Here is a 14,734-nt window from a genome sequence, read left to right as displayed (position 1 = left end):
CTAGCGGCCGAGAAGGGGAGGCAGAGAAGCAGGGGGTCTACGCAGGGGGTTGGGTGTGGGGTGGAGGATACTAGTGGCTGGAGGTGTTTGGTGGTGCCGGGGATGGTGGGGGCTGTCAGGAAGTGGGGGGTGGAGGGAGCACAAGTGGGGTGTTGGATTGCAGTCAGCTGCTGGGTGGGAGGGTGCCACGGGGAGGTGGCAGTGTTTGGGAGCGCTGGGGATGTTGTGTGGGGAGTCAGGGTGGGGGACGGAGTGGATCCTTAGATATTTCAGAGGGAGGCGGAACTGGGGAGGATCCAATGGGTCATGAACCGGGAGGGTTAAAAGTGGATTTTTGCCAGCCGCAGACAACTCCCGGGATCTGGGGTAACAAAATCCTTGGGGTCACTCCCTCAAGGCCCATCAAAACCAGGCTCGCAGCAGCTGAGCCGACGAGCAATTTGTGGAACCTCTCGTCTCAGGATCACGGGGATCAAACCAGAGCTTGGGAAGAGACACGGAAGGAGGGAGATGGGGAAGGGGGTGTGGGGCAGGGAAGGGGATGTGGGCTGAGCATGCATTGACATCCCCCCCATCTCTTCCTGGGAAGGGGAGTCCATTCCATTCAATGGGCCAGGTGGTGGGGGGTACGGAGGGGCTGTTCCTTAGTGGGTCACACCAGCTGCCCGCCAGACTCACCAGGGTGTGAATGCAAAGTCTTGGGGGACCAAACTGTAGGGGACACCCCTTCCCTGAGCCCCAAATAGACAATGGTGTAGACCAGAGGTGGGCAAACTATGGCCTGTGGGCCACATCTGGCCCGCGGGACCCTCCCGCCTGGCCCCTGAGCTCCTGGCCAGGGAGGCTAGCCCCTGGCCCCTCCCCTACTGTTCCCCCCTCCCCCGCAGCCTCAGCTCACTGCACCACCGGCTAGGGTGACCAGATGTCCTGATTTTATAGGGACAGTCCCGATAGTTGGGTTTTTTTTTTATATAGGCTCCTATTACCCCCCACTCCCTGTCCCGATTTTTCACACTTGCTGTCTGGTCACCCTACTGCTGGCACAATGCTCTGGGCGGCCGGGCAGCACAGCTGCAGACCGGTGGCCTGACCTGGTGCTTTGTGCTGCGCGGTGGCGTGGCTGGCTCCAGCCGGGTGGCACGGCTGCCTGTCCTGGTGTCCGCACCGCCAGCCAGCAGTGCTCCAGGCAGCAGGGTAAGGGGGCAGGGAGCGGGGGGTTGGATAGATGGCAGGGGAATTTGGAGTGGTGGTCAGGGGCCAGGGGTTTGGATAGGGGGTGGGGTGGTCAGAGGGCGGGGAACAGAGGGGCCGTCAGGAAGGAGAGTGGGGTGTGATGGGGTGTCGGGCAGGAGTCAGGGGCAGGGATTCTGTGGACAGTCAGGGGACAGGGAGAAGGGGTGGTTGGATGGGGCAGGGGTCCCGGAGGGGCAGATGGACACTTCACCCTGGTGCTGGGGGCAGACCCAGGAACCCAGGCAACTGAGGACAAAGCCAGGGCTTGTGAACTGAGCACAGGGGGGTGGGGCCCACAAAAATAGTTCAATGATAATACACACATGGTATTAGCATAGGGGCGTGGCCAGACACGATGGAGGCGTGACCCTGAGAATAGGAGATTTGGTCAATGATACTATGGGCGCGGTATAGGCGTGGGGCGTGGCCATAATTGATGGGGCGTGGTCCTGAGAGATGGGGGCGTGGCCTATCATACTATGGCCATTCCAGGCCCAAGCCATAAGGGGCGTGGGCTAATAGAATAGAGATGAATGGGCGTGGCCAAAAATTCAGGGGCGTGGTAAAATGGAAGTGCCTATTGCTTTGTTAATAAGGGCGTGGCTTTATATTAGGGGGCAGGGTCTTGTGTATCACGTGATCTCCGGGGCTCCGCCCACTCCCCTGGGTTGGTCCATCTTTCTGATGGGGTGGGCTTCTCTGGGCTGTTCCATTCCGGGAAAGGGGGTGTCCATGCCCCTCTCCTCCCCTCAGCTACCCTGGTCTGGCTGTGCCAGTCCCGTGATCCCCCTCCCGCGCTTGGTTCCATCCCCGTCTCCCCGCCCTCCCCCTAACATGGCCCGGTCCAATTTTTACGCATTGCAGGTGAGCAGCGTCCAATCAGCGCCGCACTCTCATCCAGCCGCCGCCTCCGGACCAATGGGAAGGCGCTACACATTGGTGACGGGACCAAGCCGTGTGTTCCTGCGCGGAGAGAGAAAATAGTCCCCGGGACGGGGCGTGACGGCTGCGTCCGGCCTTCACTGCAGGCGCCTCTCGCTGCCCGTTCTGCTGCGGCGGGCCCGGGGGCGGGGCCAGAGCAGCGAGTGGCTGGCGGAGGGGCCTCGGAGGGGCGGGTGACAGTGAAGCGGTTAGCGAGTCCCGGCTGGTGCTGGTGGTGCCTCCCTCCCCCCACCCGCTGCTGCTGCCGCTGCCGCCGCCGCCTGGAGCCTCCTGCCGCCGCGAGCCGGACCCCGCCATGGTGAGGGGGGGCAGCACCCAGGGCATGGAGGCGCCTAGGAGGGGAAGGGGGGTGTCGATAAGGGGGGGTGCAGGGCTTAGGGGGCGCCAGGGAGGGGGGGTGCAGGGCTTAGAGGGTGGGGGCTAGGAGGGGGGTGCAGGCGCCAGGAAGGGGGGTGGGGGCGCCGGGAAGGGGGGGTGCAGGGCTCAGCGGGTGGTGGGGGGCTGGGGGCGCCAGGAAGGGGGGGTGCAGGGCTCAGGGGCTGGGAGGGGGGGTGCAGGCGCCAGGAAGGGGGGGTGCAGGGGGCTGGGGGCGCTAGGAAGGGGGGGTGCACGGCTCAGGGGGTGCAAGGGGCTGGGGGCGCTAGGAAGGGGGGTGCAGGGCCCAGGGGCTGGAGGGGTTTGGGGGCCCTGGGGGTGGGAGGGGGTTGGGAGCTGGGTTGAGTTGGGAGGGGTTAGGAAGGGGGCTGGGGGTGGGGGCTGTCTGCTGGGGGGGGTTCTGGGTTTGGAGGGGTGGGGGTGTCGGGTGGGGCGGGAGCTGTCTGCTGGGGGGTAGGAGGGGTTTGGGAGCTGGGTTGAGTGGGGGTTGTTAGGAAGGGGGCTGGTTCTAGGATTGGAGGGGCTGCGAGGGTTGGAAGGAGGGGGTTGGGGTGTTGTGGGGGAGGGAGGGGGTGTCTGCTGGGTGTGAGGGGTGCAGATGGGGGTCTGTGGTGATGTGTATGGTTTGGAGGGGGCTGGGGGTGAGGAGGTGGGGGTGGTAGTTTCAGGCTGTGTCTGGAGGAGGGGGCTGGAGGCGGGTGGCAGGGAGGGTGTCTTGGGGGTGGGCCAGTTGAGCTAGGGGTTGGATGGTACAGTGAGGAGCGGAGGTGTGAGGAGGAGGGACTGGGGTGGATTAGGTGTTGGAGGGTGGGTTGGGAAGGGGGTGGGCAGGATGGGCTGTGTGTTGGGAGGGTTGTGAAAGCCGGGTGTGTGGAGACAGATTGGGGATGTTAGGCAGGGGGTGTGGAGAGTCTGGCAGGTGAGTTGGGGCATGGGAGGGTTGGCGGCAGCACTTAAGGGGTGTCACAAGGAGACCGAAGGGTTGTAGTGTGGAGGGGGAAGATCTGGGGGGTTTAGAAGAGTTTGTACAGAGTGGGTTGGTTGCTGGGGTCCTGATAGGCAAGTGTGGGTGACAAGCTTAGGGGTCTGGATCTGTGCAGCTTGGGGATATAGTGCAATGACCTGGTAGAAGCTCTCTGGCTCAAGGGGGAAAGGTTTGGCGGTTTTGGGGGGATTAGCCGGAGAGTGTGAGGCTAGGATGGCTTGAGGTTATGGGAGGCAAGTGGGGGAAGTGATGGGCCTGGAGTAATTGGAGATCTGAGGGTTTGGAGGTAAATGAGGGGTGGGAAGGAACTCAGAGGGAATGGGGTTAGGGATATAGGAACCAGAGGTTGTGGGTGTTTACGAGGGAGACAGGACTTTGGAGTGTGTGGATTGGGACCATCTTGGTGTGGGTTAGATGCGCTAGGGGGTTGGTGGAGGAACTCCCAGAGCTGATGGGAGGAGGATCATGGGGTTGGCAGTGAAGTCTGAGTGGGAGATGACTTTGGGGAGTTCTGTGATGGCTAGGGAGAGGGATGAGGTGGGGGGGTGTGGCTGGCGTGGTTGGATGGAGATGGACTTGAGGATGGGTGGTATGAGGGTGCAGGAGGGCCTTGCTGGGGTTTTCAAGGTTGGGGGAGGGTGCCTCGTGAAGGGTTGGGGGGGACGAGAATCACTGAGGTTGGGAGCTGGTGTGTCAGTTACAGGGAGCAGCTGACCAGGGTTTTGGTTGAAGCGCCCTGGAGCTCGTCCTGAAGGAATGTGACCTTGGCGTGTGCTGGAGAGCGCACTTAGGAACTTGGTAACCTAGGGCTCGCCAGGCTGGATCAGACCAGGGGCTCCAGAATCCTGTCGCTGATGGTGTCCAGAGCAGGGTTCAAGAAACTCATTGGGTAGCCCGTAGGAGAGGGGAGACTTGTTGGCCGTGGGAGTGCTGAGTGGAGAACAGGAAGCTGCAGTGGGTGATTCAGCATGAGTAAGGAGTGGAGCCCGGCTGCAAAGGAGAGAGATTCCTACCTGAACCGGATCTTGGAAGGGAAACCCACTGAGCAAGCACCCAGATGGACATGAAGTTTAACCTCCTTCTGGCATGCCCAAGGGATGGAGGCTCCTCTTTGGGGAGGAGGATGGTTAGGATGCTGAGCTCCTGCTGGGCGGCAGATCCTGGTGCTACGTTGAGCTTTGGTCTTGTGCCTTGTGAGGTTACAGGCCCTGCCAGGTTCAGAACAGTGAAAGGAGCGGCCATACTGGGTCAGACCAAAGGTCTATCTAGCCCAGTATCCTGTCTGACAGTGGCCGGTGCCAGGTGCTTCAGAGGGAATGAACAGAACCCGGCAATCACCTGAGTGATCCATCCCCTATCATCCAGTCCCAGCTTCTGGTGGTCAGAGGCTTAAGGCCACCCGGACGGACGGCACGTGGTGGTGTCCTGGAGCATCCTGGCTAACCGCCATTAATGGGCGTGACTTCCATTAACTCATCTCCTTCTTTTTTGAACTCAGTTATACTTTTGGCCTTCACAACATCCCAAGACAAGAAGTTCCACTGTGCGTTGTGTGAAGCACTTCCTTTTGTTTGTTTTTTAAACCTGATGCCTATTAATTTCATTGGGTGACCCCTAGTTCTTGTTATGTGAAGGGGTAAATAACACTTCCTTGGTCACTCTCTCCACCCCAGTTGTTTTATATATCTGTATCATATCCCCCTTGGTCGTCTCTTGTCCAAGCTGAACAGTCCCAGTCTTATTAATCTCTCCTCACATGGAAGCTGTTCCATACACTTAATCATTTTTGTTGCCCATCTCTATATCTTTTCCAATTATATATCTTTTTTTTGAGATGGGGCAACCAGAACTGCACATGGTGTTCAAGGTGCGGGCATATCAGGGCTTTATATTGTGATGTTCACTGTCTTATCTGTCCCGTTCCTAACAGTTCCTAACTTTCTGTTCGCTTTTTTGACGGCTGCTGCACACTGAGTGGATGTTTTCAGAGAACTAGCCACAATAACTCCAAGATCTTTCTTGAGTGATGATAGCTAATTTAGATCCCATCATTTTGTACGTAATGTTGGAATTATGTGCATTTATATGCATTACTTTGCATTAATCTGCATTGTATTTATCTGCCATTTTGTTAGATCCCTTTGTCTCGTTGCAGTCTGCTTTGGACTTAACTGTTTTGAGTAATTTTATATCATCTGCAAACTTTGCCACCTCACTGTTCATCCCTTTTTCCAGATCATTCATGAATATGGTGAACAGCACAGGTCCTAGTACAGACCCCTCTGGGGGATGCCACGAATTCCCTCTCTCCACTGTGAAAACAGACCGTTTTTCCTACGCTTTGTTTCATGTCTTTAACCAGTTACTGATCCATGAGAGGCCCTTCCCTCTTATCCCATGACGGCCTTGCTTTGCTTAAGAGTCTTGGTGAGGGACCTTGTCAAAGACCTTCTGAAAGTCCACATGGACTCTATCTACCGGATCACTCTTGTCTACCTGTTTGCTGACCCCCTCAAAGAATTCTAATAGATTTGGGAGGCGTGATTTCCCTTTACAGAAGTAGTGTTGACTGATCAGCCCTTTATTATCTCTGATGGGGTGATGCAGGATCTCTTCCTTTCCCCAAAGCCCTCCAAATTCTCTAGTCTCTCCCCACTGCAGCAGGACAGAGTGCTGCTTCCAGTACTGGGGAGCTGTGTAATGACCTTCCACCTCTATGGATGGAGTCGCCTCATTCACACCAAGCCATGCGGGGGTGGTTTTCTCCCCCACAAACTGCCATCAGCTGTGGCTGCCTTTCCCTTTCTCAGTTGACTGGTAGATATTCCTGCCTAACGAATTAATCTTTGCTCACTGCTCTCTCCTTACCAACCTATGTTTCTGGAGCACCTTTCATCTGAGCTGTGTCTTACAAGATGTGCCTGTCTCATCACTGCCTCAGCAATGCTTACGCAGTAGAAAGACGAGAACTCTCTCCTACTGAAACTGCAGGGGAGTTTAGGAGGCTGAATAACTCTGCCTGGTTGGAATTGGGCCAGGATGTTGGGGCTAACGTGCAGTCTCTTAGGGAAAGTGCCTTGGGATTTTTAGTGACTGTATGGGCATCGGTTTCACCCTGCAGTTGAAGATACCTCGATGCCCGCCTGATGTCAGAAATCTCCATCGCTGCCCTGTATCTTCCCTGGAGGGTTCTCACGGCCTGATCCTGCTTTCGGCTCAAGCGTGGGTGGCTGCAGAATTCGATCTAGCTTTGGGGGAGCGACAGTCCCCAAGCTAATGAGCAAAGATGAAAACGTCCAATGCCCCTTGCCAGTCCCCTGGCGTGCGCTCAGGCCAGTGCCGGAAGCAGATGGAATTGGAGAGAGATTGGAGCAACTTGGTCCTGTAGTTAATTGTCTCTGCCTCAACATGAATGCCCTCATCTGACCCACTGTGGGGAGCTGACCCCACCCCCGTCACCCCCTATGGCTGGGAAAACTACCCTCCCTTCACTCAATTTTAGAATTGCTCTTTTGTCTTGATTCCCGCCCTGGCTGGCTGCGAGGCTGCTGCATTTCTAGCGGGTGCTGCTCCCCAAACGCTACCCTGGGGCTTTCTGCGGTGAGCCGTTCTCTGGAGCAGGGCATCGCTGTCCCAAAGGGAATAAGGCTACTAGGAACCTCCCTCTGGCTATTGATTTGACACATCCGGATACTATGGTGATAGGCTGCAGTATGAAACCTTCATTGCTGCTCTGCTCCGCCCTTGGTGCTGAAAGCCCCCAGGCACTGCACCGTTCTCCCTTCCTTGGGGCCAGGGATTAGATCGCATTCACAATGGAACCTCGTTAATTTCGCCATTTCTAGTCGTTTTCATGCGGTTGCCTCTGGGTGCTGCAGTTTCCAAAACTGCAGACAAAGCTTGAGGTCCCAACAGGCCTGTGTGCTGAAATCCTGTTCCCCCAGCCTTGTGTCAGGAGCTTTTTTACAAACCCTACGTTTTGGGGCTCCAGCAGCTTTGGTGTTCTCCTTAATCCGGATGCGGGCACGTGTGGCTCAGCAAAGGGCTGCACCGCCGGCGTTACTGCCATGGTATGGTTGTCTCTGGCGGAGAGCCCATGGGTGCTTGGGACTGGTGGCATCCTTGCAGGCTCAGGAAGCTTGGCTAGGCTGTCTGTTAATACGCTGCCTTTCCCTGATGTCTGAACTCTGCTCCATAGAAACTCAGGGGTAGGCAACCTATGGCACGTGTGCCGAAGGCGGCACGTGAGCTGATTTTTCATTGGCACTCACACTGCCCGGGTCCTGGCCACCGGTCTGGGGGCTCTGCATTTTAATTTAATTTTAAATGAAGTTGCTTAAACATTTTTAAAACCTTATTTCCTTTACATACAACAATAGTTTAGTTAATATATTACAGACTTATAGAAAGAGACCTGCTTAAAAAGGTTAAAATGTATGACTGGCACGCGAAACCGTAAATCAGAGTGAATAAATGAAGACTCGGCACAGCACTTCTGAAAGGTTGCCGACCCCTGGTATAAACCCTACTGAACTAAGGCCCCTGTGAGGCAGATCTTGGCTCTGTCTCACACATGGGGCCAGAGGCTCGTGCAGTCTGTAGTGGAACTGGAAATACACGGGCGGTATTGTCTGTGACAGTGGCTGGGGGTTCAGCTGCCACCCTCGAGTGGCACCTGCACCCTTGACTTCCATGCTGAGGGGTTGGGGCAGCGTACATTGGCCCTGGGAGGCAGTAGCCTGTCAGGAATGGATCTGGTGATCACCGTTTCCGGTACGGAGATCAAGGAGTGGCTGGGCCGTGGGGAGCTAGGGCTGTCCCCCCGTTATCCTAGGGGTGGTGCTCTCAAAGCAGGGGGTGATTATGTTGCCACCACCTGAATCATAGAGGAGGGCACCGGTCAGGCCTGTCAGTCCAGCCCCCTTTGCCAAGAGCTGCCTTCTCGATGTAGTAACAACCGACTGTTTGTTTCCGTGCCCTGGTGACTGACTTCTCTCTGCTCCTTCTAGGCCGACCAGCTGACCGAGGAGCAGATAGCAGGTGAGTCCTAACACTCCCCCGCCACCTAGCTGAGTGTTTGCTGTAACCTTGGCGATCGCAAAGGCTCTGCGTTGTGGTGATCGCCCCCAGGCCCAGGGCTCAGAAGAATGGGGAGGGAACCCAATACCCACAGCGTCCCCAGGTGCAGCTGTCCTCTGTCGTACCCACCGGGGACACGGGCGTGTAGGGCTGGAAGAACCGATCCAGGGTGTTTAGCTGTTCAGTCTAAACACAGGGGAGCCCACGTAGAATGAAGTGGGGTGAGCGTCTCCCGACACACCACTTCCGTGCAGAATCAGTGTAGCTGTAGTGACCCCTTTCCCCTCCCCCTCCACCTGTGCTGTGGATGAGCAGGGGAAAGGGAGAAGTCTCCGGTCTTGCTGCAGATGCTGCCCAGTGGGGGGTGAAGATGACTTTTTGGGGAGTGGGGTGGGCCATGCTCCCCACAAAGCAGGACCGAGCATGCTCCAGGGTGGAGGCTAGGTTCTCCGCTGTGTGTAGGACTTTCAGGTGTAGCAGTGCTCTGTAACTCTGCCAGGTCTTCGCACTAATGGCTGCAGCGTTGACAGCCCCACTCCTGCAGCTCACCTCGGTCTGCTGGGGCCGGGGCATGAATAGGCAGACAGTAGATGAGATTCTCCACCAAGTGCTACCTGGAGGACACTGCCCCCGGCTAGCTGGAAACCCATTGAACACTTAAAGACATCTTAAAAATCTGATTAAAATCCTGTCCCTGCTATGAGTAGCGCGGAAGGTTGGTTCTAGTCTTTTGTTAATGACCGTCTGTTTCCCTGGGCTCGGTGCGTAGCCGGCTTTGCGGTTCCCCCTCTTTGTGGCGGTCATGGAGAGAAGCACGTCTTAGGGTTTTTGGCAGCCTGCAGACTGGCACTGGAGACCGCTCAGCTCTTGCAATGGGCCACGTTTCTGATTGCTGTCCTATGCCCGGGGCATCCGGGCTTGCCCACCGCAGCCTGCGGTCATTTGAGTTTAGCGGCAGCGTGATCCCCGGCGAATTTTCCCCGTTGGAAAATTCAAACCTGGATGAGACTGAGCAAAGAGGCCGTCTGTGGGAGACGACTGGGGAACGGGATGGACACAGGAACGCCAGGGTGGCACCCGCAAGAGCGGGTTACCCCACTGGCTGGTGCCCTTGCTGATAGCTGTAATTTAGCTTCTTGCCAGTCCTTTAGCATTAGGCTCTCTAACCATCCCTAGGCTGACGGGTGCTGAGGACCTCCCTCAAGTGGCCTAACTTGACCAGCATGGGAATCGCTAGCCATGGGGCCATCTCGTCCCGTCTCTGGCAGCAGCCAGTGCTCAAGCTGGGCCCCTTACAACCATTCACTCTCCTTTCAGAGGCTCAGCGGGACGACGCAGATTCACTCTAGGGTCAGACTTGGCATGGAAAGCAGTGGTGAGGGGATGAGGGTGGGGAATTCACGATTAAGGCACACTGGGTATTTTGCCTCTGAACAGCCGCTCGGCTGCGCCCGTCTCATGAGCCGCTCGGCTGCTCCCCGCTAGCCACCGAAGCAGGCTCAGCAGCTCTCCTGTGGAGGATCCTTGTTAACCGAAGCACTGACGGGCGGCGGGTCTCTCCCTCCCGCAGAGTTCAAGGAGGCTTTCTCCCTGTTCGACAAGGATGGGGACGGCACCATCACCACCAAGGAGCTGGGGACGGTGATGAGGTCCCTGGGCCAGAACCCCACCGAAGCGGAGCTGCAGGACATGATTAACGAGGTGGATGCGGACGGTGAGCTGGAAGGGCGTTGAGCGGCCGAGGGCAGTCTGCCTGGTGGGGAGCGGAATGGGAGGGGCCGGCGGCCAGGAGCAAACCCATCCCACCACCTGAGATGCTGGATGAGGCATTCTGGGCGCTCTGCCTGGCTCATGCATCCTGGCTTGTCCCAGTGGGGCTGTGTGGGCAGCTGTTCTTGGGTGCCCGTTGCCCTGGCCTGGCAGGCTTCCAGAGGTAGCTTGTCCCAAGGCCGGTGCTGGCTGCTGGCAGCCGTTCCTTGGGACCTCAGTCCAGCTCCACAGTGAGTGGTGCCACCACGCTGGTCGCTTCAGCTGAGAGGCCCCGGCTTGAACAGCCCATGGGCCCAGAACTCCTGTCCCGCCCTTAGGGGCGGGTCCCACCAGAGCATGTGGCCTGTGCTGCCTGCTCTGCAGACAAACAGGCCTTCAGGCTCCAAGCCGGGCCTGGCACCGCCTCTCCCTTATCCCCTGGTGCTTTTCACCAGCTCATCAAATCGGCCCCCCGCTAGTCCTCTTCACTCAAAGGCAGCGCTTCCTTTCCAGGGAACGGCACCATCGACTTCCCAGAATTCCTGACTATGATGGCGAGGAAGATGAAGGATACGGACAGCGAGGAAGAGATCAGGGAGGCATTCCGGGTCTTTGATAAGGTGAGCACCCGTCTGGGAGGTGGGGGGCGGGGCGTTGTGGGTGCCAGACTCACTGGGCTGCCACATCTGTGGTGTGTGTGTGGAGGGGGAAGGGGAGCGCCTGTACTGAGCTAAATCCTCGCTCCGTTGCCCCCGCTTCGCAGGATGGGAATGGCTACATTAGTGCCGCAGAGCTGCGCCACGTGATGACGAACCTGGGAGAGAAGCTGACCGACGAGGAGGTAGACGAGATGATCCGAGAGGCTGACATCGACGGAGACGGGCAGGTCAATTATGAAGGTGAGTCGGAGAGGGATGCTAAGACACCTGACCCTTTACGCCTCACCTGTCCTACATAACCAGCCACCAGGGCTATTGTCCTCAAGGGTCCAGCAACCCAACGGTCCCCTGCAGTTGAGCACCATTGACCTGACCTGGCCCTGGATGGTACAGTCCTGCCGGCTGAAAAAATGCCTCAAGAGGTCTGCGATCCCAAACTTATCATGCAAATGCATGTCCAGAATGAGAGGACTCTTGTAGCTCTCAGCTGCTGGCACTGCTGCGCAACTGTTCCAGCTGCCGAGTTCCACCCCAGAGGTGGCTGCATTTCTGCATTGGGTGAAGGTGCCAGAGAACCTGAGCGCTGAACTGGAACTTGGGAGTGCCGGGTGCCAGTCCCAGCTCAGCCACTGGCCTGCTGGGTGACCTTGGGCATGTCACTTCTCCTTATGCCCCCACCACCATGATGGGGGCGAGGTTGACCTTTTTGAAGTGCTGAGAGATCTGACTGGCCAAGAGGAGTACCCCATTCCCCTTGTACCCGGGGGGTGCTTAGCTTTCCATCCCCCACTTTCAGACAGCTCTGGGCACAGGGTCTCCCCGAGCCCTTTGAGGAACGAGGCTAATGAGCTATTCCTGTAGCTGAGTCCACCCTTTCCTCCCCATTCATAGATTCTAGGACTGGAAGGGACCTCGAGAGGTCATCAAGTCCGGTCCCCTGCCCGCATGGCAGGACCAAATACTGTCCAGACCATCCCTGATAGACATTTATCTAACCTGCTCTTACATATCTCCAGAGATGGAGATTCCACAACCTCCCTAGGCAATTTATTCCAGTGTTTAACCACCCTGACAGTTAGGAACTTTTTCCTAATGTCCAGCCTAAACCTCCCTTGCTGCAGTTTAAGCCCATTGCTTCTTGTTCTGTCCTTAGAGGCTAAGATGAACAAGTTTTCTCCCTCCTCCTGATGACACCCTTTTAGATACCTGAAAACTGCCATCATGTCCCCTCTCAGTCTTCTCTTTTCCAAACTAAACAAACCCAGTTCTATCAGCCTCCTTCATAGGTCATGTTCTCTAGACCTTGAATCATTCTTGTTGCTCTTCTCTGGACCCTCTCCAATTTCTCCACATCTTTCTTGAAATGCGGTGCCCAGAACTGGACGCAATACTCCAGCTGAGGCCTGACCAGCGCAGAGTAGAGCGGAAGAATGACTTCTCGTGTCTTGCTCACGACACACCCTGGAGAAGGGCGGAGTGGGGATGCGATCCTGGCTCGCTGATCCTGTACCCTCGCATCTCTCTCTCTCTCTCACACAGAGTTCGTGCAGATGATGACCGCAAAGTGAAGGCTCCTGGACGGGCGGCTGGCGATGCCCATTCTCCTTCAATACTTTTCTCCAACACTCTCTCTCTACTTAAGTAACCTGGTTCTTTCAGCAAACTCCAATCGGCTGTGGGAGAAATCTGACTAAGCAACAAAAAATTTACTTGCCCCAAACTGCATGATTGTGCCCTGTCCCTCCTTCCCCTTTCTCTCCTCCCCCACCCAGCCCATCCCTCTGGCCCTAACCCAACCTCCCCTCCCAGCCCACCCCCCCGGAAATCTCAGCCTTGCAGATGTCTTTAGTTCCTTTCGGGGGTTCTTTGTTCTGCGGACGGAGCTGGCCGGTGTCCCAGCACGCCGCGGCGAGAGCAAACTTTAACCGTGTTGCATGCGTCTGGCACTGTGGGTCTGTGCATTCACCCCGCGGCCTCAGAGCGTCTCGCCCCTGGAAATGACAGGGGGTCGGCAGGAAGGGAAGCCTCTTGTCTCGTCTGTTTTTTTTTTTAGAAAGGGGGCGGCGAACGATCCCAGAGACTAGAGCCTGGGTTCCAGAGATCTTGTCGCACCATCCGGGGGGAAAGGGAGGCAGAGGGGGTTTAACAGCCCAAAAAAAAAAACTTAAAAAGAAATTGGCTCTTGACACGTGATCCTAAAAGCAGGACTCGTTTCTCCTTGCTCGTAGCCCTGTACAAACTGTAAATGTCCATGCGATGATTCCTAAGCACCGTCCACCTCTCCGAGCTGCTGTGTAAATACTGGTGCTAACCCATCCAGTCCCCGCCCTGCACAAGGCATGGCTGCTTTCTGCCTGGCCAGCGCTAGCGGGCGGGAGGGGATTGGCGAAGACCCGCGGCGAGCGCCAGCTGCCATTGGCTGGGTGGGCATCACCAGCGCGGCCCCTGTTCTACCTAGTGACCTGCCTTTGCTTTCTTGATGTCTGTGCTCTTGTTGCTAAGCCCCCACCCTTGCCTGGCCAACCCGCCGCGGAGAGCATGAGCCGTCAACTTGCTTCTCTTTATTTTTAATTTTGTAAAAGTTTGGGGTGGGGGGCGGAGCGCTCAGAAAATAAAACAGCAGCCTTTTTTCCCTGCCCTCCCCCCGGAAAGCAGGTGCTTGAGCGTGCCCCATGGCGGAACCGGGGCTGGGAGCGGAACCGGGGGGAGGAGACGCCTGTTTCGAGAGCCGGGGCGCGGGGCTGGTGGGAGCGAGGCTGTCTGAAAGCGGGCGATGTTGTGTTCAGTTCAAGCTGTGAAAATAAAACTATATCAATGTTTTCCAATAAAATACAGTGACTACCTGACGCTGCTGAATCGTCTCTTCTCCCCCCAAACCCCATCTTCATCTTGCCGCAGCGAGAGGGCCTGGGTTTAATTCAGCTTCTCCTGCCTGCAGAAATTCCCTTCCTAGCTGGCTCTGGTTCCCGGCAGACTCCCTGGCCGGCTGGAGAGCGAGGGAAGCAGATCCCAAGCGTACAGCCGCTGAGGCCTAACAGGAGCGACACTTTCCTCTAACTCTCATGGAAACTCTTGGTGGGAGGGTTCGGTGAAGCCGCGATGGCTGTTTGGACCACAGGTCCCTCTCTTCTCTTAGGCTGGGCATGTCAACTCTGATTTCACCTGGGGGGGCACAAACCCTGCATGCGCCCCCCCCCCCCCCCCCAGATTTGTCTTCCATTTAGCAACGGCTTCTAGAGGCTTGCAAATTGTGGGATGTACCCTCCCCAGGAGGCCATGGAGGAATGTTTGCAGAGGTGAGCCAAGCACGTCCTTTTGAGTTACAATTTTTGGTGGCACCTTACCAACCCAGCCACGCCGCGTAGCCCCCTGAGGTGAGTCACGGGGGTGGACTGGCACTCCCACCCTGAGCCTGCCTGGCATTGCTGCCTTCTCCCCTCCCCAAACTTTAATCCATGCCCCCCAGTTTGATAACTTGTGCAGTACATGAAATGTGTTGTCTGCTGCCTCAGGATTTTTCTCGTGTATCCCCTGCCGAGAGCTCACCTCCCCCACTTAGGAAGCCGCTGCTCTGGTGTGTGTCACCATGTAGAAGACATCACATGAGGCAGGCAGCAGGGACCTCTGGACTGGGGCTCAAAGCCCGGCTCCCACGGAGCTGCTGGGTGACCTCTGTGTCCATTTCCCTCTGGCTCCCCTTTGCTGATTTAGA

General features: G+C 56.9%; 1 protein-coding gene across 1 annotated transcript; it reads left to right on the top strand.

Moving 5' to 3' along the window:
* Positions 1-2,255: 2,255 nt before the first annotated feature.
* On the top strand, positions 2,256-13,868 carry CALM3 (calmodulin 3). Its single transcript, XM_044988255.1, has 6 exons — positions 2,256-2,473; positions 8,545-8,575; positions 10,185-10,328; positions 10,877-10,983; positions 11,127-11,262; positions 12,562-13,868. The coding sequence occupies exons 1-6, from the start codon at positions 2,471-2,473 to the stop codon at positions 12,588-12,590; spliced, it is 450 nt and encodes a 149-aa protein (XP_044844190.1). The 5' UTR covers positions 2,256-2,470; the 3' UTR covers positions 12,591-13,868.
* Positions 13,869-14,734: the final 866 nt, after the last annotated feature.

This window comes from Mauremys mutica, chromosome 15 (genome assembly GCF_020497125.1).
Source record: "Mauremys mutica isolate MM-2020 ecotype Southern chromosome 15, ASM2049712v1, whole genome shotgun sequence".
In the NCBI taxonomy this organism is placed as follows: domain Eukaryota; kingdom Metazoa; phylum Chordata; order Testudines; family Geoemydidae; genus Mauremys; species Mauremys mutica.
The sequence above is the reverse complement of the archived record's forward strand: the minus strand, read 5'-3'. Positions and strand labels throughout refer to the sequence as shown.